Genomic DNA, 22,999 nt, shown 5'->3' on the forward strand with positions numbered 1-22,999 from the left:
GTTAGTATAGTGTACAGGGACCAAGATTTGATCTCTAACATCCCATATAGTTCCCTGAGCCTGGGTCAGGAGTAATCTCTGATTTCTGAGAGTAGAGATGGGAATGAGCCCTGGCATGACCAGGTGTGCCTTCCTTTCTTCCCTTACACACACACACGCACACACACACACACACACACACACACACATTGTTTTAATTGTAAATATTTTCTGATAACTGAAATATTTACCAATAGTTACCTTATATACTAAAAGCAGGAAGTTGTTTAAATAGCAGGAAATATATGCTTTAAATATAATTAGAATAAAACTAAGTTTATATTCAACATTAAGATTTATAGCTGGATGTGACAGAGTACAGCAGATAGAGCACTTGCATTTTTTTTTTTTTTTTGCTTTTTGGGTCACACCCGGTGATGCACCAGGGTTACTCCTAGCTCTGCACTCAGGAATTACTCCTGGTGGTGCTTGGAGGACCATATGGGATGCTGGGAATCGAACCCAGGTGGGACGCATGCAAAGCAAACACCTTACCCACTGTGCTATCGCTCCAGCCCCTAGAGTGCTTGTCTTGCACAGAGCTGACCCGGGTTCAATTCTGGATTCTGGCATCCTATCTGGTTCCCTAAGCACTGCCAGGTGTGATTCTTGAGTGCAAAGTCATGAGGAACCTCTGCACATTGCTGAGTGTGCCCCAAAACAAAAATAAACTCAAAAATTATAGCTGGATAGTTTACTATTGATCACCTGTTAACTCTTACCTATTTTCAAAAATACTAGCATAAAATGTCCTAAATTATAGGAATACATATGTGTTAAAACTAAAATATAAAATATATAGCTTCATGAAGTTTGTTACTTTTTTATAAGAGAAATTCAAGAAACCAGAGAGAGAGAGAATGAGAGAGAGAGAGAGAGAGAGAGAGAGAGAGAGAGAGAGAGAGGGAGAGAGAAAGAGAGAGAGAGAGAGAACAGAGAACAGTGGTAAGGCCTTGCTGGTGTGCAGCCAACCCTAGTTAAGAGGGTGTAAGGGTGTAACCTTTCATTTTCTACCCCAGAACAAAGCAAAACAAAACAAAAGACAAAAGAACCTCAACAATATTGAATAATGAATAAACTTGGAAAATGTTTTCTTTAAAATATCGAACAAAGGAAAACTACATTAAGAAATGATTTTTTCCTTTTTCTCTTTCTCCATTTTATTCTTAAAATAGAGTCGTTGTCATATAATATCCCAGTTTTAATCTCCTTATTTATACTTATAATGATTATTACCGATTCAGGTCCTTGCTTTTTGGCTATTAAGTCTGTAGCCTCAAGGCACAGAAAGTTAATTCTCAGTACCCTATTTCAATTCAAATGATTAGAGGAAATGTTTTTGTTTTGGTGTTTTTTTGTAATGGAAAAGAGAAAAAATAAAAATTTATATCTGGCTAATGTTTAATAAAATATAAGCCACAAAATAGTACAGTTGAAGTCCTAAACTGAATATAAATCTCTATACTTTTATTTATGTAAAATTTCCAATAGTGAGTATATAAAGAACTTTGTAAACAATGAATGTAGGTTTTTCTATTAATTCTGAGTCTCATAAAATATACATAGAATGGAAGCATCTGTAGTAACAATTACAACTACCCCAATCACAATTTATCTGATAATCACCTTCTTCCGAAGCCCTTTCTCGTGTGGGAGATTGATTTCTAAAGGGAAAAAAAAGGATCCCAAAGGATAGCCATATGCCAGTTGATTCTTGTCAAAACCCAGAGAATATTCCAATTATGTACCTTATAGAGTATGTTTTCTAAAAATATGAGAAATAATAAGTAGCATATCAGTTTGGGTTTTTCTAGCATATATTTTTATTTCTCAGGTGTATAGCTGGCAAATGCTAAAAGCCCAGAGCTGTCGTGGTCTAGAAGTGATATGCACAATTATTAAAGAAAAAATTTAAACTATTGTTCTTAAGTATATATATCTTCCATCATTGATGTCCTTTTGATCATAACTTAAATTATAATATTATTTTATCACAGTTTAATTCAGTGTGATCTGTTTGAATTTGACTTAACCTGTTTGAATTGACTTAACCATATACACACTTCACTAGTGTCAGCCTTCAGAGATTCTTTTTTCTTTTAATAAAAAAACATTATTTGGGAAGGAGGAAGTTTGGGTTAAACCAGGCTATGCTCAAGGTTTAATCCTGGCTGTGCTCAGTGATCACCCATGGATTTGCTCAAGAAACAAGACACAGTGCCAGGGGTTAAACTTGAGTGGGCTGCATGCAAGGCAACTAAAACCCCAGTATTATCTCTCTAAAAGCACATACATTTCCACTACTGTCGCTCTATTTCTCTATTCTAATTTTACTAACTTTAATAGCTAAATTGTATGCTATGCTGTTGTGATTTCTTTAGTGTTAGGAAAACATGTCACAAAGCACAAGCTGTGTAGTCTTTAAATTAAGTCTGATTACAACTACCACATAACTAGCTATGTGGTTTTATTCTTAACCTCTGTCACCAGCATTCTCCCTCTTAAAATTTCGAATATTCCTAAAACAAGGGCAGAGTGTGGGCTAAGAAGATGGTGATTATTGCTGTCTTTGGTTTAACTCGGTTTACCTGTAACAACGGAATATTTCATCAATTTTTTTATAAGATTGCAGAAATCACAACTCTGTAGAATAACTATGTTAGTATGTTTATATTCCATGTGCAAATGGGTTGGAATTAAGAATAACTTGGCTATTAAACAGCAGGTAGGGTCTGAGTAACCCATATTCCATCTGTCACACCCCATATTCTCCTCAAAACCCCACCGGAAGTGATCTTTGAGTGCAGAAATGGGAGTGAAGCATCATGGGTGTGGTCCAAAAATAGGAAAAAATGAAAAGAATGACAATAAAATATAAAGGAAAACACTTAATATCATCATTCTTTTCATAATGTCACTACAATTTATACACATGGCACATATGGCCCTTTCACACTTATAACACAGACTGGGTAGTTAGCATCACTATGGTTCACTGTGCATGAGTCAGGTGGCTTAACTTGTGGCTTATGGTCCTCAATTCTTGTATCATTCAGTGAAACAATTACTCAGTCTGCACTGTTCGTTTAGGCAGCTGTGTATTCACAAAATAGTTGTGTATTATCTCTCCTGCCATGTGCTTTGGGTGGCCATGAGCCACTTCCTCACCTCAGCCGGCAGCCGTTGCCAACTGATGTATGAAGGAGGGAACAGAGCCGCCAGGCTGGTTGGTAACCAGTTGCCATTTATTCCAATCTTGGTCCTGCCATTTATTCCATTCTCTCTGCAAATCTATTCCAATCTCACTGAGTGCCCCATTCCAGTCTCACAATGCTCCTCATTCCTATCTCCTTCTGTCCTTCATGCTAGTCTCCCCAAACCCAGTCTTGCTGCCTTAGTCAAGAGCCCAACCTCCAAGATTGAGGGTAGCAACTTCCCCTGGGTCAAATAGCACAGTAAAGCATGGTAAAACCCTTCCTTCCTGGGAAACTCTTCTGTGACAAAGATCTTTTACTGCTAGGAGATCTGCTCAAGGGCAGAATATCATCTAAGGACATACTTCTCCTCTTAGTCCATAAACAATCATCTTAGATGTACTTCTTAATAATCCTTCTAGTCATTTTGTATGAACACAATATGAGATATATTAAGCTTATAGGGTGACTCTCCTGGAGACATCTTGCGATAGATCCCAGACTACAGTCTTTAGGCCAGATTAGTCCTTTCTAATCCCTGCAGGATACTTCTTCAGTCACTTTTCCTTGGGTTATGACAGAATTTGTCCACAACGGTGCGCTTAACTTATAAGTTTTATGACACTTGGCCTGTCCTTTTTTTTTTTTATCATTTTTTTTATTAGTGAAACACCATGAAGTACACTTATAGACTTATAAATTTTTGTGCTTGGGTTTCAGTTATACAATGATCAAGTACCCATCCCTCCACCAGTGCCCATCCTCCCCCGCCACGGGTCCTAGCATCCCTCCCACCCCCCATCCCTCCCCCCCCCCCCGTCCCACCCTGCCGCTGTGGCAGGCCTGTCCTGTTTTGATGCCAGTGTAACTTACAGCTTGCACTCAGTTCACCCAGTCCCTTCGTCAGGACCTTTGGGGTGCTAGGAACTAAGGGCGACTGAGGCTTAAATTGAGTAAATATGACAGATACCCAGGAGTAAATATTATATGGAGTCAATTAACTCCTGAATTATAAAAGCATAGCATTAACTGTCTTCCTATGTCTCTATGAAAAGGACATTTTTCTAAAGTTAGCTGTGCAAAGGACATAAGGGAAAGAGAAAAACAATATTTCACTTACAAATACAAAATTCAGAGTCCTGAGAAGGATTTGACTTTACAATTGACAGGGTCTAATTTGGGAATAAAACTGATTCAGAGTTAGGGGAAGCAGAGCACAGAGGAGACGTTAATGATAAACACAGAGAAATGGGAGTGCCTCAGTAGCACTGTGATGGGTGTAACCCAATAAACCTAAACTCCGTGTGGCAGGGATGGAGGACAAAGAAGAACCAATGTTAAACCTAAAATGTTTAGAACCATGCTCTAACAGGTAATCCCAATTCATTCCTCAAAAATCATTTTAGGTTTATTTCTCAGTGTGCTTTCCCTGGTGGTACTCTGCAAATTAATACCTATTATATCATATAATCATTGGAATACCTTTATTCTAGGGGTGTGGAGACAGAGTACAGTGGCTAAGGTGCTGGTCTTACACATGACAGACCTGAGTTCAATCCCCAAAACCCCAGATGGTTTTGATGAGCCACACTGGGAGTGATTTTTGAGTTCAGAGCCAGGAGTAAACCCTGAGCACTTTTGATTGTGGCCAAGAAACATCAATGAAACACCTAATATCCTATAGATAAATTTGTAACTCTTCATAGCAAATACTACATTTTATTCATTGCCTTGTTCTTCTTATTCTCTAGTCTGTGAATTTACTGAAATGATATCTTTTTTGTTTCTACCTACAGTTCTTAAGACTGGAGATAGAAACACAAATTTCTTCCAAATAAAAATCGGTTTATAATTTTAAGATTTGTGTGAGTGAGTAACTAAATACTATTTTTCAGTAGTATTTCTATACTTCCTGTTTTTGGTGAAGCGAACCTTCAGGTAAAATGATAAAGAAGTAAATAATATCTAATTCAAGTACTAAATTTACATCAGGTATAGCAGTGAATTGAATATAAGTATGAGAAGGGCCATAACTGAAATCAAAGTAACATTGCAGCACTGTCCTTCTATTGTTCATCGATTTGCTCAAACAGGCACCAGTAATGTCTCCATTGTGAGACTTGTTGTTACTGTTTTTTTTTTCCTTTTTTATGTAGGAGTACTGCTATTTATTCAGCCACTGATTAGCTGATTGAATTGGGCATTAACTCCACCTTACTTTTTTTTTCATTTTTTATAATTTTATTTATTAAATCACTGTGAGAGCAGTTACAAAGCTTTCGGGTCTAAGTCTCGGTCATACAATGAAACACCCATACCTTCACCAGTGCCCATTCTCCACCCCCAACAACCCCAGTATACCCCCGTCCCACACCCTCCCCCTTGTTGTTACTGTTTTTGGCATATTGAATATGCCATGGGGAGCTTGCCAGGCTCTGCCATGCTGGAGGAATACTCTCAGTAGCTTGCCGGGCTCTCTGAGAGGGATGGAGGAATTGAACCCAGGTTTGTCACGTGCAAGGCAAAAGCCCTACCCGCTGTGTTATCGCTCCAGCCCTCAAAGTATCAAAGTATCCTACAAAATCTAGAGGAAGGAATATTCAAACTAGACATTTAAAATGAATATTTAAAAAATTAATTACTAAAAAAAATGGGATACACATGGCTATGATCAGACTCTGTGCTCAGGGATCACTCCTGGCCATGTTGGCCATGTTTGGGGGAACCATATGCATCAATAGAGATAGAATCCTGATTGGCCTCATGCAAGACAAGCACCATACTCACTGTTCTATCTCTCCAGCCTTGAAAAAATGCATATGTTGACAAACAAGTTGAAGAAGATGGTATTTTAGAATAGAGAATATTATAAACCAGGCACAGAGTATGATGTATATTTGCAGATGTTGCAGCATAATTTATTGCAAAGAAAGGCTGAGGCTGCAGAAGTTTGATGGGACTAAAGGCTCTAGATTTAGAAATTTGTACTAGTTACTCAAAATAATGAGTTACTGTAGATATGTATCAGGAATATATAAGAGGATTCCAATCTAGTGATCAAATGAAAATTAAATTTTCTCTCATAAAATTTCATACTGTAGAGTATTAACAGCTTGAGCTATTACTCCTATTAGCAATAAATATTATTTTAATTATTAATTTTTAGTCATTATTTTAAATGTTTCTTATGTGTCAGTCACTATTATAAATATGATTTATCTTACCCTCAAAGCAACATGCTTCGATTCCATCTTTATTACCTTTTTTAAATGATGCTATTCTTATATATTAAAATAGATATGTCGTCCAATGTTAGTGTAGAATTCTCTATAATGTCAATAAATTAAAGCTCTTCCTCTGTACTTTTCTCTATAAGTAGCTTTTCTTGCAACTGTGGGAGAAACAGATAAAGCCTATATGAGAAAAGGAAAACTTACTTGTATACAGGCAATGGACTTCTGCTTATGATTAACTAGAGGATGCTGCTGGTCACAGACAATGTGAACTTGAGGAAAAAATTCTGGATACATAACATTACCTAAGCAAATTAGTGATGAACTAAAAATGAGAATGAGAGTAACCACAAAGATAAAGTAGAAAGATAACAGAAAGAGTGTGATATCATTGAGGTCAAAGAAAGTTTAAAGAAAAAAGAAAAGATAGACAACTCAAATGTTGATGATGAGCCTAATAAAATAAACACTGATAAATATCTACTAAGTTGGACAATAAAGTAGTAAAAGAAAACAGCAACTAGAGGAAATTTTATGGGATGGTGGGCAGAAAGGTTTATTCTACTGTGAACCCAAAATTAACAGACTAAGGCAAGATCGACCTCCTGAAGTATCCAGAATGGTTGAGTAGATAGGTAAGGGTGGAGGCATAACATTATAGAATGAACTTTCTTCAGTTGACTTCCAATAAGGTCTGTATTGGAACTGAAAGGAAAAATGCATTTAATATATAAAAAATAAGATTTAAAAATTTTAATATCTTAATGTCATGTCATTAGATTGAAATTTAAGATTTCTGAAGTTTAGAAGAGAATAAGACCTAGGACATGTTCTAGAGGTGAAGAATTTGCTAAACTCAAATTTATGTTGAGTTGGTAAGCTAAAATATTCAACTGTTCGCTGATATTAATTTTTTAAAGGAATCCAAAAATTTTTAATGCATATGTTTTCAGATATATCTTCATTCATGGTCACTCAATATTATTTTTTCTTTGAATTCTTTCTTGAAAAATTTTTATTATCTTGGATTTTTATAATGACCTGATATTAAAACCACTACTATGGCTTTCCTGTGAATTTTGTTATACATCTTTTTGCTTTGTTTCCAATTTTAACCTGTATCAGGCGTTCGCCTTACACGCAGCCAACATGGCCGGCCCGAGTTCGATTCCTCCGCCCCTCTCGGAGAGCCCGGCAAGCTACCGAGAGTATTCGATATGCCAGACACAGTAACAACAAAGTCTCCAATGGAGACCTTACTGGGCCCGCTCGAGCAAATCGACGATCAACGGGAGGGCCTTTACCTTTACCTTTACCTAGTCAAAATATTCCAGTAACTTTTAAAAATACAAGTTGAGCTATATTATGTTGTTTCAACAAATATTGAAATGAATAAAACTTTTTTGTGTTAATGTTTTGTATTTTTCAGGATTATAGTTAAAATATGAAAGCAGTCAAAGTGACCATTGATAGATGACTTAGAGAAAGATGATTTGATACATCTATAAAAAATAATAGTATTCACATATAAAAATGAGACCTTTTCTATCCACATCAAAAAGGAAGTAGTTCCAGGGAACTATAAAAGGAAGTAAAGTAGAAGGAAAAGACTAGTGGATGATTACACGTGTGTTCAGAATAAAGGATATATAACTGAGAGACTAAAGAAAATTTAAATATAGACTATAGATATGAAAATGTTCATTTTAAAGTTCATTTACTTGAGAAATTGATATTCTACATATGTGTATGTGTGTAATAATTATTCTTACTTTCTTATTTCACTAAGCAGAATCAACTCATTCTCTTTATATTTTGTCCCAAGAAGCACTGTTTCATCTTTTTTATTTGGGTGACAGAGTAGTTTTCAAATGAATATATTCTAGATACCTTATCTAGTCATCTTTTTTAATAGACATTGAGTTTTATTCCATATTTTGTATATTGTGAGTAATGCTGCTGTGAATATAAGTGCTGTGGATGATTTACTATGGCGATTCTATTTTCCTTCATAAAGGTCTGCTCCAGGTTTATTTTTTGTAGTAACCATGGGAATTGTACGAGATTTCATCAGAAAAAATAGTTTTGGTGCTTGTATGAACTTGCCATCATTTGACCACATTAGTTCTGTCTTTTTTATCCACCTCATTTATCTTTTGTTTTTATCATCTATCATTGTTGTTTTGTTTTTCTAACTATACAGTTTTTTTATCACTTGATCAATATTTTGTTATATTTTTCCTTTTGTTTTTATGTAATCATGTTACTTGCAATAGTTCTTGTAGAGCAACCTGTTGGTAAGCTTGTTTTTGTTTTTATAAAAAAAAATTCCCCTTCATATTTGAATGAGAATTTTGCAGGGGAAAGTATTCTGGGTTCATGGAATGACCTTCAGAGGATTATATTTGTATGTTACTGTTTCTTTTCGCTAGCAATATCCAATATTTTTTTCTTGTTCATTGATTTTGACAGTTTAACAAGCTTATGTTTGATGTAGGTAAATTTGTATTTTAAAAGTCGTATGTTTTCTCAGTTTTTTACATATGTATTTTGTATGTTTAATCCTTTCTTTAGGTTTGAAAAGTTCTTATTATTTATCTGAATATGATCTCTGCTACCATACACTGTCTTTCTCTTCACCTTCTGGAAGTCTCATAACTGGTCTATGGAAGCTTCTTCTCTCTCTCTCTCTACACACACACACACACACACACACGCACACACACATACACATACATACACACACACACACACACATATATATATATATCATACATACTCAATGTACCATAGTGGTACTAGATGTGGAAATGGTGCCAGTTGTTTGCAAGAAAAGCACTTTACCTTCTGTATTATATCTCTAGCCTCTGGTGTTTCTTATAAATATTTTTTTGACTTTTTTTTTTTTCATTTGAATCACCACTGTGAATTTTAGTTTCTGAAATTGTTTTTTTCTCTATTATTTTCAATCTACTTAGTATGTTTTCCATGTTAGGATGAAATTGCTTCAGTGTACTTTTCATATCTAGCTTCTTTGCTCAAAATTTTTCATAATTTTAAAAATATCTTTAGTCATTTGATGGTGATGAATTCTTCATGCATTCTTGTCGAATTTTCTTGATCATGGTGATAATGAACTTGCTTCTGTGTTTAGTTTCTAAGCTCTTTAGCTTTCGTTTTTTCTTTGTTTTTGTTATTTAGCTTTTTTGGGTTAACCCATGGTGCTCAGGGGTTGCTTCTGGCTCTCCACTCAGAAATTATTCTTGGCAGTGCTATGGGGACCATATAGGGTGCGGGGATCAAACCCGGGCTGGCCACATGCAAGGAAAACACCCTGCACGCTGTACTATGGCTCCAACCCCTCTTACTTTTTCTTTCTTTCTCTCTATTTTTCTTTATTTTCCCTTCCTTCCTTCCTTCCTTCCTTCCTTCCTTCCTTCCTTCCTTCCTTCCTTCCTTCCTTCCTTCCTTCCTTCCTTCCTTCCTTTCCCTCACTCTTACCTTCCTCCCTTCTTGCTTTCTTGCTTTCTTTCTCTCTCTTTTCTTCACTCTGTTACATCCACAAATTCTGTGTCCTTTACTCTGTCTTCTGGAGGCTTGTCAATTTAACTCATTAAGAAATTTTATCTTAGTTTTGCAGCAGATGCCTGCAGATGCCTGCAGAATATTTCTCCTTACACATCTGCTTAGCCTTTTGTTTTTCTTGAAGGTATTGCTCTATCTTCACTGTTTACTCCCCCCGCCATCTTTTTTTATTGGCTTTGACAGAGAGGAAGCGAGTGATAATGAGGAGGAGATCAAAAACCTTAATCAACCAATCATAGCATTGTAGAGCAAGAAGGTAGGGCAAGATCCCGGAAGAGAGATTTCCACTGTGTGCCTTGTTCTTTGTGGGCACTTTTATCCCTCATTCCTGCTATAGCTATAGCTATAGTCTACTTCAAAGTCTGCACCAGTGGGCCATGACTGGATGTATTGTTATTCCCTGATGGAGGGAGGAGGGCAGTCTCCTGGTCTAAATTTTGCTACCTTCAGATAGACAGATGCAGAGTCACTCAGCAAACCAAACTGTGAGCATGTGAGGTGGTTGTTTTGGTATTTTTTTTTTTTTTGATGTGCAGTTGGTTTTCTAGTTGTACATTATTTGGGAGCTTTGCTTGTTAGCATCATTCTGTTATTTCACCAAACCACCTTTGTGAGGTGGTTTCTTGATTATTATGTGAACTCATTCACATTTTGTAACAACTTGCTATTAGAATTTAAAAATTATTTTTTCATGTTTTTTTTTTTTTAAAAAACTGCTATACTTTCTGGTTTTCTACTTCTAATCTTTTTTTTCTATCATTTCTTGGACAGTTTAGTGTTCTCTAGTGTCATATCTAACATTTTAAGAAGCATAATTATGTTGTATATGCATATTATTAAACAATGTCTGGTCATGCCCATAACTAAATATCTCTTAAGTGTGGTCTTATCTCTTTTTTCACCAAACTTTCTGTATTTATATCTATGCAATTTATATACATATATATGCATAATGCATGCATATACATATTACATTTAAAAAAAACTCTATAATTATGGCTGCATGAAGCATTGCCTGAGATATTTCATTGGTCTTTAAGCCAAAATCTTTTTAATTTACATGTCTGAGTAAACATTTTGTTTGACCACATAAAGGGTATTTCATGAGTTTTTTATCTTTAATGCTTTCATTTTAATTTTTAATTCTTATACATGTTTTCCTTTATTTTTGAACCACATACTTACCATACCTGATATCCCCAATTTTTATTTTGCAAAATCATTTAATTTTTCTTTGTTGTTTATTATATTTATTATTTTGAGGGTATTGATTCTGCTTGTTTGTAATTCTTCTAACTTGTTGATTCTGTTCTAGTTGTTAAAAATGTCTTTTTCGTTGTTGTTGTCTTTCTTTTTTAATATAACACCTGATTAATTGTGAAAATTCCTGAGAGCTACCAAGCAAGAATTTTGATAGATTTTCAGATATTAAAATGAGTTTAGAATAATTGAAAAAAACCAATGTATTCTATAAATTAAAGGAATGACAGTCATGTAGATAGATGAAAGTGAAGAATAGCGGTGTTAAAAGCAAAAGAGCAATTTCTAAATAGGATGAAATTTAATGTGTAGAAAAGAAATCATGGAATATGAGAAACATTAGTTTGTCCATAGTTATCAAGGAAATTTAAAGATAAAAGGGTTCCAGTTATTTATGATGCAAACCAGGGAAAAAAAGGGATGCACTACTTGATTTTTACTCAAACTAATTAAAATATTAACCCCAAATAAAGGTCTGTGCTTAATATTGTGTTTTGTATCCTTTTCCCCACAAGTCTTCTTCACCTCTACTCTGTGCACATTCAATGGTAGAAGTAAATGAGAGTAATACAATTAACTTAAATTTTAAGTTTATTTACAATGAATAAATACACTTTATACTTTTCATAGACTTAACTACATAAATGAAATGAAAGACATATTTATTTCTCTAGATCCTTTAAAGATTTCCCAGAGAAAATGGATTCACGTTGAAAATCCAAGCTAAGACCTAGAGTTGCAATCTCAAATGTGGCACCCACTGACTACAGTGGGCCATTTAAATGGAATTTTAAGTTAATACAGATCTAAACTGATTTGTAATATCAGTTTAACAGTGTAAGGTGTCATTCAGGGGATGTCAAAGCTAAGAGAAAATGAAAGGAATGTAGCTTAGCCACCAAACTGGCTATCCCTACCCTGACCTTTGAACATAAATTAGAGTGTGAGAATCGGCAAAGAAAAGTCAGCTACTAAATTTTTCAAAAATAAATAGATTCAAATTCAATATAATTATTAAAATAAAAAAGTTAGTTTTGCAGTTACACTAGGCACTTGTCAAATGTTTACATGATTAGTTGCTATCTTTTTGGTGTGTACAGATTGGAAATTCCCGTCATGAAGGAAAACTTTTTTTGTTTACTTGCTTGGAGGTCACACACAGCAGTGATTTGGATTTACAGTAGATCTGTCCTCTGGGATCACTTCCTGGTGGACTTGTGAGACCATATGGGATGCTAGAGACTGAACTTGGTCAGCCTACAGGCAAAGCAAGTGCTCTACAAACTCCAGCCCTTAGAAAAGCTTTTTTGTTTGTTTGTTTGTTTGGTTTGGTTTGGTATTTAGGTAACCCTCTATAGTACTTATGGCCTACTTCTGAATCTGTGCTCAGGGATCACTCCTGGCAGAGTTCAGGGGGCCCTTTATCATTCTGGAGATTGAACCAAGGTCAGCTATGGCTAAGGCTTGAATCTTAATCTTTGTACTATCTCTTTGTGCTGTAGAAAGTTTTAATGGACACCACTAAGTACAAGTATTCTAGAATGTGAGTTATATGGCTACTTTGTCTATTTTTGTTTATTTTTTTTTGAGTACTCAGGGCTTACTTCTGCCTCTATGATCAGGTATCACTTTTTGTGGGGTACCATATGCAGTACTGGGCATCAACCCCCGCTTGGAAACATGAAAAGAAAGTGAGCCACTAATTTTCCAGTCTTTTAACTTCATTTCAAAACTCCTTTTCCATCCTCACATTATTCTATTCCTAGTTCTCTCTTTCTCAGATATTCTCTTTATTTCTGCTTTAGGGTTTTTTGTATGTTTTATTTCATTTTCAAATAATTTCTTTACACATCTTATTTATATTCCTGTTTAAAAATTAACAAATTTTTTTCTGGCAATTTTCAAAGCTAACCTTCATTCTCATGAAACTCTGTTCCGTATGTGCTTTAATATATTTTTAGGTCATTAAAATTTAGTTATTAAACAATTTGGGGGACTTTTTCCCCCAACAGTTTAAGCTTTCTGAACCAGAGATTTGGCGTTGTTTTCTTTTACAATTCCAGTACTTACAAAAGGTCCTATTGTTCAATAAATAGTCCTCAAATTGAAAAAAAATTCTTTTCTTTTACCTGTCCATTTTGGAAATGTCCTAGTAAAAGTCTATTTTAAGAAGTGTTTCTTTGAACATAAAACTAACAGTCATAATATATATATATATATATTTATTTATTTATAACTTGAAGAGTTTACTCTTGTATACTTTTTTACACATCATGGGGAAACCAGATTATTGCACCTCTGGGTAACACTGTATCACTGTCCTCCTGTTGTTCATAGATTTGCTTGAGCAGCACCAGTTAACATCTCCATTGTGAGACTTATTACTGTTTTTGGCATATCAAATATGCCACGGGGAGCTTGCCAGGCTCTGCCATGTGACGGGATACTCTCAGTAGCTTGTGGAACTCTCCGCCCAGCACCACTGGGTATGGCCCCCAAACATAAAGTTTAGAATTTTATCTCTGCATCTACATCATATATTATACTTTTTTTTTTTTTTTAGGGCAGAGAGATAGCAAAGGGTTTAAGGTAGTTACCTTGCATGTGAATGATGCTGGTTCAATTTTTGTCATCTCATGATCCCTTGAAAATAGCCAAGGGTGATCTCTAACCATACTGCCAGAGGTAACCTTAGAACACTGGCCGTGGCTCAAAACCTAATTAACCAAACGAATAATACTTTTTGAATAAAGAAAATATAATGGGATGATCGAATCAAAGAAATCTAGAACTGGAGGGATAAGAGGAGCAGGTAAACATGGTATTTTAAAAATGCAAGTTTTGTGGGTGGGGTGGGCTCGAGAGATAGTACAGTGGATAAGGTACTTGCCTTGCACGCTGCCAATCAGGTTTTGATCTCTGCTACGTCATATGGTCATCTGGTTTTGATCTTTGTTAACTCATATGGTCACCAGCCTGGATTGATTCCTGAGCACAGAGCAATAAATAAAAGCCCTAAGCACTACTGGGTATGGCCCCCAAACATAAAAATATTAAAAAAAATGAAATGTAAGCTTATAAATCTCCAGTTAAAAGCACAGGGGAGAAAGTGTTTTGGAAAAAGTATTGATGAAGAAGGAAGAAAACTAAGCTAGAACAAATAGTGTATCTTGCCTCCATCACAAAGTAGATATATAATCGGGAACATTAATGAACTTCTTTTTTCCACGTAAGTTTTATCCATTTGTTCGATGGAAATAATAACAATGCTCATATCCTACAGTTGTGAAGATTAAATGAATTGTTTAGACAGCCTGTTATAATAACTGTTCCTGGTACAATGCCTGCACCGACTACAGTGTTTATTATTGTTACTTTGTAAGGTAGCTATGATTACTGCTGTTTTTGTTGCTATCAGGATGGTGGTGATGATGATGATGTCATTAAGGGAAGTTAGATAATATGTTTCTGCGTGGGTAATATTCACCTGAAGTACTTGCCTAAAGTTTAATTACTGATTTTGAATATTCAACTATAAAATGAAAATAAACATTTCAAAAAAGATTACGTATAAAATCTGTTGTCTACTTGTTAAGTCTATGGGCTCTGGCTTGAGGTACTTCCTGGTACTCACCCTCTGTACGCAACCTTTGATTTTTAGGAGACTACCTTGAAGAGATATATCCAGTCCTTAGTTGCTGGCTAGTGGAAGCAAATGCAATATAAAGCAACACAGATCAGGGTTACTTCCTTTTTAGTAGTAAAATATTTTGGAGTTTTACGTACATCTAACTCTAACTGAAATATTTTGATAATTTTGAATGTTGTTAAGATTTTCATCTTTGAATTTAAGCACTGTTTTTATTTTGCACAATATACTAAATTTATGTACTAAATTTATCATATTTTACTAGATGGAGGACATTGTTGAGGATATAATCAGTATGGAATCAAGTTTTAAACAGAAAGGAACAGACTCTCTTCTACTAAAGCAAAGAACAGTAAGTGTTTCTAGCTATGACAAGGATGTCAATGAGATTGAAATGAATAATGGGTTCTGATGACAAAAAATAAATTCATTTGATCAGTACACTGTATCTGTACTTATAAAATAGAAACAGGATAATAGATGAGTATTAGATTATATTTTTTGCTACAGAAGAAAGCTTATGTGATGTAATGAGGGTGATGACAGGGCTTGTACTATGCTCTCTATTAATTTATCTATCATCTCTGTATGTATTATAATATATTTTCCTATAATCTTTTAAAATTATAAATCTAATCTTACATTTTCTGTATGATTTAAGTTTCAGATTTTATATTTGAAATATAGTACTTAATCAGACAATTTACAAACTCATATTTCTCTGTTTTAACATGACTAATAGCTGCTACTTCAGAGGCTCTGTATCTTGTAAAAGAAAGAAAAATATTATTGTCACAAAAAACAAAATTATTTCTGATTCAGTAGTCAAATTTTAAAGATGAACTGAAGAAAGGTAGATTGGGCCTCACACAGCTTTAAGGCATGTTAGAGAGACTTCAGTGTTGAAATCAGCACAAATTCCTAAAATAATACACAATGAAGGGATATTAATCTTATCTCCCATTTTATTGTTATTGTCTTTGAAGTTTTCATTTATTAATCACTAAAAATGTTATCTATAAAGGACATAGGTATAAAAAAAAGTATAAGCTTTTCCCCCCACAGTTTGAAGGGCTGTTGCTTGTCTATTCATGGTTTCAGGCCTTTGAGAATTCATGAGAAAATAACATAGAAGATTAAGATTGAAATGTAACTTCAAATATTTTATTTAAACAATATGAATTCTGACTATATTACACAATATGGACATGGCTCATCAATAAATTAATGGGCTACATATTTTAAATTTAAAGTCCAAAGGAAAAAAATCTGAAAAAGCATTCTTTTTATCTTCACTAATTTCCAAGTAGATTATCTAAAGAGAGGGATTTTGGAGTAAAGAGATAGTAAGATAGAAGAGAGGTAGAATCTCTTGCTTTGCACACAGCTGATCCTGTTATATCCTGGATACCATATGGTCACTCAAGCACTATCAGGAGAGGTCCCTAAGTTCAGAGCGAAGAGGAAGTTCTTAGCACCACTGTGACTTCCCCTCCATCCTCAAAAAACAGAAAAAGTCAGGGCCAGAGAGATAGCCTTGCATGTGGTTGAAATGGGTTTGTTTCTCGGCATCCCTTATGATCCTTCAAGCACCACTAGGAATATTTCTTCAGTGCAGAGCCAGGAGTCACCCCTGAGCATTGCTTGATGTGGCCTCAAACCAAATTCAAATAAATAAATAAATTTATTTTAAAAAGTGAGAAAGACCTCTCTCCTCCTCCTTTCTGGTGGACAGGACCTCAACTCTTAAACAGTCACAAGTATTTTAATTAGTCATCATCAAATGAGATTTAAAACATTTGCTCTTTTGTAGGTTTTATTTTTTCCTTTGTTTGATCAAGTGACAATTCCTTTTTATCTTTATTTAAACTTAAAACATTCTAGTTTTATGAAAACTAATTTTCTCAATAAACACTCTTTTGCAGCCACAGATGGTAGCGCTCAAGTCTTATTTCTTGCACAGTGCTCAGTAATCACTCCTAACTGTACTACGGGCATCATATTCAGTGCTGGTATTAAACTGGCATTGAAAACATTCAAGGCAATCACCTTAATTCCCATACTATCTCCCCAACACTGGGATAAAATAATTGTCAATTTCTCCTTGCATAATTTGCAGCATGAATATGCTATATTTTCTTAACTAGTATTCAGCTTCTGGTTTTGAGGAAATATTAGTTTCTTGCAATCCTCTTTTTCTTGTTTTTGGTACTTACTTCCATGAAATTTGTGCTGAAGAGACACAGAGGAGACAGCCAGATGAAGAGAGAGAGAGAGAGAGAGAGAGAGAGAGAGAGAGAGAGAGAGAGAGAGAGAGAGCGCAGAGGGATGCAATCCAGGAACATCAGGGCAGTTACATAACTGAAAAAGACAAGAACTGATTCTACTCTTGAGCCTCTAAAGTAACTGAAGGTCTTTGTACAATTTGATTTTAGAACTCTAGATTTTTCAACTGTGAGAGAATAAATTTGTATTATTTTAGACAAGAGAAGAAAAAGAAACAACAAAGGGAAAAAAGAGAAAAATGAAAAAAAACACATATTGAAATGTTCTTTATATCAAATTCCACTAGTTTTGTAGTGGTTGCTTGGAAAGGCTTACTGATTACATATTTGTGACAGAGACTACTGAGAACTTGTTTTTGACACTGAAATTCTACTTCATAATAGACAGACTACTGGTTTATCACATATAAGGTATCATTGACTGCTGAAGAATCAGTTGGTATTGATATACCTAGCTCTCTGAACTACCCAGATACAATGTGTTATTCCGTGGTTATTATCCAATTATTTTAATGTTAAAAGCATAATACTCCCATTACAGGAAACAAAAAATTGAATGAAACCTAACCTGTATGGCCAGAGACTAGGATTGGAGACGTAGTTCAGCAGGTAAGGCACTTGCCTTGCACACAGCCCACCTTGATCCCTGGCACAACATCTAGTCCCCCTGAGCACCAGCAGGAGTGATTCCTAAGAGCAGAGTCAGGAGTAAGCTCTTAGCATCTTTGGGTTTGGCCTCAAAATAAATTGGTTAGGGGTGGGGGTGGGGAAAGGGGAGGATACAGAGAGGGAGGGAGAGGAAGAGAGAGAGAGAGAGAGAGAGAGAGAGAGAGAGAGAGAGAAAGAGAGAGAGGCTCTATTCGAGTTTAGGCATTGTGCTAATCATTTAACTTGGAAGACACTTAATTGCTGTTTACTTTCTTGTACATAAAAAGAATGATTAAAAATGTTTCTCTCCAAGGCTGATTTTGGATTAAATATTAGTAGATGACATATTTAGTTTGAATGGTAGTCCGAATTGTAGATTTCGAGTGGAGAGAACTTGCTAAATTGTGAATTTACAGAATCGCTTTAGGAAAATATGATGTTTGAAATAGAATTATAAAGGATAGATAAAATGTAGATATGAAGGTAAAAATGGCAAAAACGGAGAAAAAAGAAAACATATTTTAAAATCAGTAGAATAGAAAAAAGGAATCTAAAACATTTTTGTGGTTTTTGTAGATAAGAAAAAAGTGATCTACTAGTTTCAGAATAGCAACTTAAATAGATTAGCTTATGAACTCTGCCAATGATAGAACCCGTCTCATGTGGGCTTAGGAATGAAAGGAATTTGTTATTCCATGTCATTCAAAAATTCCTAGGAAATGTTTGTGGACATCTCTTCTTTATCTTTGTTTTCCTCTGTGTCAGGTTTAATGCTAAGCCATTGAACAAATGCTATCATAGACTCTTCCTAGGGAGACGCCGAGTTATTCTTTCCTAATCCAGGTTTTGTTGACATTTATTTACTACTTAACAAGGGGGAGGAGGCTTCTGATTAATTTCAGCCAACTCCAGTGGCTCTGTTTCTCTTATCAGAGGTTGTTTTGTACCTGGTCTGCAATTCTAGCATGAGGAGCACGTTCCTGAAGCCTTCTACAAGTTTTTGTTTGTTCTTTCAGTCTAATAAAGCAACAGAAAAAAAGAGCTTGTTTGTTTTTTTATGATATTGTAGGACAAATATGAGGTATGTTGCTATGTAGATTTTATTTTTCCAGGAGTAAAGAAACAAAGGGAAGATCATATGCCCTGGAGAACTCTTTGTTTGTTGTTGTTCTTGTTGTTGTTATTGTTTTATCAGACCCTGGTAGTGCTCAGGGATCAATCCTAGTAGGGTTTGGGGGAACCAGATGGGGTGTGAGGAATCAAACCAGGATCAGGCATGTGCAAGGCAAGTGTTCTACCCACTGTACAATGTATCCAGCCCCAAGAATTCCTATGAATTTTATGGTAGTAAAATGAAGATTTGGGGAGAAGGGTACAGTTGGAGAAGGGATGAACACTCCATGCATTTTTCTTATCTGGCCGTATGTACCATTCTGTCTGGTTGTTCCTGAATAATATTCTTTTCAATAGTCAACATCTAGCACTGTAGCACTGTCCTCCCGTTGTTCATCAAGCGGACCCAGTAACGTCTCCATTGTGAGACTTGTTGTTACTGTGTTTGGCATATGGAATGCGTCATGGGAAGCTTGCCAGGCTTTGCCGTGTGGGCAAGATACTCTCGGTAGCTTGCGAGGTCTCCAAGAGGGACAGAGGAATCGAACCCGGATTGACATGCAAGGCAAATGCCCTATCCGCTGTGCTATCACCCCAGCCCAGACAATATGTAATGGTATGTAATTGGGTTTTCCGAGTTCTGTGAATTGCTCTAGAGAACTAATCAAATCAGAGAAGAGGATGTAGAAACCTCTGACCTATAAAGCCTGTCAACCTATCAGTAGCAGAGGTAACAACTTAAGGAGAGATTGTGGGTCCTCCAGTCTGAAACTGTTCTTTCAGCACAACTAACAGACTTGATTTGCATCTGGTGTTGAGGGCAATTTTAGGACACTGAACCCTTTACTAGTGGCATCTGATGCCATCTCCAGATAGTGTCAGAACTGATGAGAATTTAGTTGAATTATCAGATTCTGCTGGCATCTGAGAATTGCTTGTTGGTGTGAGAAAGTCATCCACATTCCCAACTTATAATTGAGTCTCAGGAGACCGAACATAATGATTAGTCCGTTTAATCAGTATTTTAGATGTGCTGAATCTCAATACTTTGCAGGCATCTGTACTAAAACACTTTTAGGCTACGATCATCCTTCATTTGAACTTTGCGTGCAGACTCTAACCTGCCTGGGCTGGCAAAATCACAGTGTTCTTCACACAGCCGCCAGGCTGATCTTCACAAAGGAAAACTTAGATGCTCTTTCTTCTTGATTAACATTGGGCTTCCTAAAATCGTTAAAATATAAACTAGCACTTTACCATACTTAGAAATTCCCTTAATTTTGTGGGCTGGTCTCAGTAGCCATTTTCTTCCTCCTTGAACTTGACATGTATATTATCATCTCAGGATTACTCAACTTCCTTTTTCATTTTTCTTCGAAGTACTTTGTCCCAGATTTCTTCATGATTGTCTGTTAATATTTCAGTTGTTTGGTGAGTATCATTTTGTCAGAGTATCATTTTGTCATAAATGACCCTGACCCATTATTTCCTGGATTTTAATTCCCTCTGATATTTATGATTAATGGCATAAATTACTTTACTACATTTTTTCGACATCCAGTGATGATTGTAGGTTACTCCAGTTCAATCCAAAGTTTGAATCAGGCCTCCCACATACAAAGCATGGCACCCGCCCTTGTGAGCGTAGCAAATACCTATTTTAAAATTGGGTAAAATTCACAAACTATATTGAAAAAAATGCTGCTAGGATTGATTAATATTTGGCAATATTAATGGTAAAGAGCAGAGGTAACAAGGATAATAACAACAATAATACTGCCATCAGTGAATATAATGATGAAATATTGTGCAGACCAGTTTTAATGAAAATGACATTTAATCACAGCAAATTTATGTGATGGAGAATATGATCACCTATTATAATTTTTTAATGAGGAAAATGATAACCAACTCATTCAACTTTATACAGTACTTGAAAGCAGGGTACAGGATTGAATTCTGGTCTGTGTGATACCAAATGCATTAACCTACACTTTGCCGTGACAATGACCCCAGAAAGAAATGGCTTCATAGAACTATAGAAACTCAAAGGACATTAGACTGATGTGATCTGCCACATTCTAGCAGAATGAATGGGTTTAGATTGGGTTTACATTGGGTTTAAATTGGGTCTGTCTATAATTTCTATCAGTTAGCATGCCTGCCTTCAGACATACCTATTTTATGATATGTAGACATTTTCCAGTCAGATCTATAAATGTCTGTGGCATTTGGCAATCTCATGGCTCAAGCCCATTACAGAGAGAAGGACTGAGTAAATATTAACAACCTCCTGTGCTTTGTTGGAACTTGAAAGGACTACATAACATCAACAAGTGAGCTTTTGTCAATCACAATCTAGGCCAGATTAGTCTTAAAGTCCAAGGAAGAAGCAAAGTTCACCTTGGTGAGGGAGTTTCTGCACATTTCTCTCAGTTATTGTGTACAAGTTTAAGGAAAGAAAATGATGAAGGAAAAAGAGAAAACCATTGCTATTGTGAAGGTTATAGACACTTCAGAGTTAAAACTGGTGAGCAAGTCATTTTGGACTTCTTTCAATGTTTGGAGATGAAACCACATTAAATACTGAATTTAAGCTTTATAAACTGATAGTCAATAAAATAAGGTATGTAAAAATTGAGCTGGGAAATGATAATGCACAATCTGCTATATTGACAAGCTTTTCAATTTACAAGATAGTTTTCAATGTGCTGGCTACTGAGTACTATGATATTTTTATAGTCTAATAAAAACTTGTTAAAATAATAAACATTAGAGTTTACACTAGTAAATTTTTCACTATTTGAATTAAATTGTAGTTCTAAAAATTAATTCAGTACTAGATTATATTCATATAATGTATATGATGCAAAAGTATATGACATTCTGTTTCGTATTTTATCTTTGGCACTTAAATTAAAATCAAGCTGGCTAAGGACAAAAGATCTTCCACTCCCACCAATGCATTATTTTTATTCAATCATAATAGAACAAAATAATAATAATAACACTGTGGGAATTCCCTATTCACTGTTGTTCAAACCTCAAAGCTCCGCTTTAGCAAATGAAAATAGAGGAAGATCAACATGTGTGTCCTAATAAGACTGAAAAAAGCTAGTTAATTATGTTTAAATGAGTAAATATCTTAAAGGAAAGAAAATAACCTTTTGAATGTCAGCTTTTCACATTTGTTTGATAGTGTACTATGTACTCTCCTACAGTTCTTTTTGAATACCTGAAATTTATCTTTCTTTTATGTTCACAGTGTTTTATTTTTAATAATCTCATGTTGATTTTTACCATTTCTGGTTCTAATGAATGCTTTCACAGTAAGGAAATGCAGATTAAAAAAATCTAAATTTCCCAAAAACACTTATACTAAGAATGTGACAGAGATATATAGATAGATGATAGATAGTTAGCTATTGTACTTTACTTTTAGTGCTGATACTGAAAATTGTTTGGAAATTTAATATATGTATTTAGATTTCCCTTTTTGTATTTATTTGTGACATAAAAATACAGATATATAATATATATAATGCATAATGTAAATATATGTACTTCGTGTATAGTACTATTATATACATGTGTGCGTATCTATTATATATCCCTGGTGTAATGCTCTGTTTTGAAGAGTAAATATAAATGGATAACGGTGAAATAAACAATATATATTATTCAGTATATTAATTTATTAGTCCTATAGTGTTTGGTAAAGACAAAAAGGAAACAGAAGAATATGGAGATGATTTGAATTTTAAGCTAGTAATTGGAGAACAGAATGTTGATAGAATGGAGTGAGGAAATAGGAGGAGAAGGAAATAACACTGGGGAAGAATAAAATGAGAAAAGCATCATCCAAAGGCTTTCAACTTTTTTGTGTAGCAAATCATTTCTTACCATGACAAGCTTTAAGGCTAGAGCTTTAAGGCTAGAGCTATTCCACAATGAGACAGGCAGTTACATTTTCCTGGAAAAGGTTCTTTTCAG

The 22,999-nt window shown here is 35.1% G+C and overlaps 1 protein-coding gene across 2 annotated transcripts in view; it reads left to right on the plus strand.

The window, feature by feature from the left end:
• TFEC (transcription factor EC) overlaps positions 1–22,999 on the plus strand; it is a 50,103-nt gene that overhangs the window by 727 nt on the left and 26,377 nt on the right. The window contains exon 2 of one of the 2 annotated variants that reach the window (XM_056118595.1): positions 15,226–15,312. In XM_056118595.1, coding sequence (XP_055974570.1) covers positions 15,226–15,312 — 87 coding nt within the window. Of the gene's footprint in view, positions 1–15,225; positions 15,313–21,470; positions 21,537–22,999 lie in introns of those variants that run through there. The other variant, XM_056118597.1, reaches the window with a different exon arrangement.

Source organism: Sorex fumeus, unplaced genomic scaffold (assembly GCF_029834395.1).
Source record: "Sorex fumeus unplaced genomic scaffold, SorFum_2.1 ptg000037l, whole genome shotgun sequence".
Classification (NCBI taxonomy): domain Eukaryota; kingdom Metazoa; phylum Chordata; class Mammalia; order Eulipotyphla; family Soricidae; genus Sorex; species Sorex fumeus.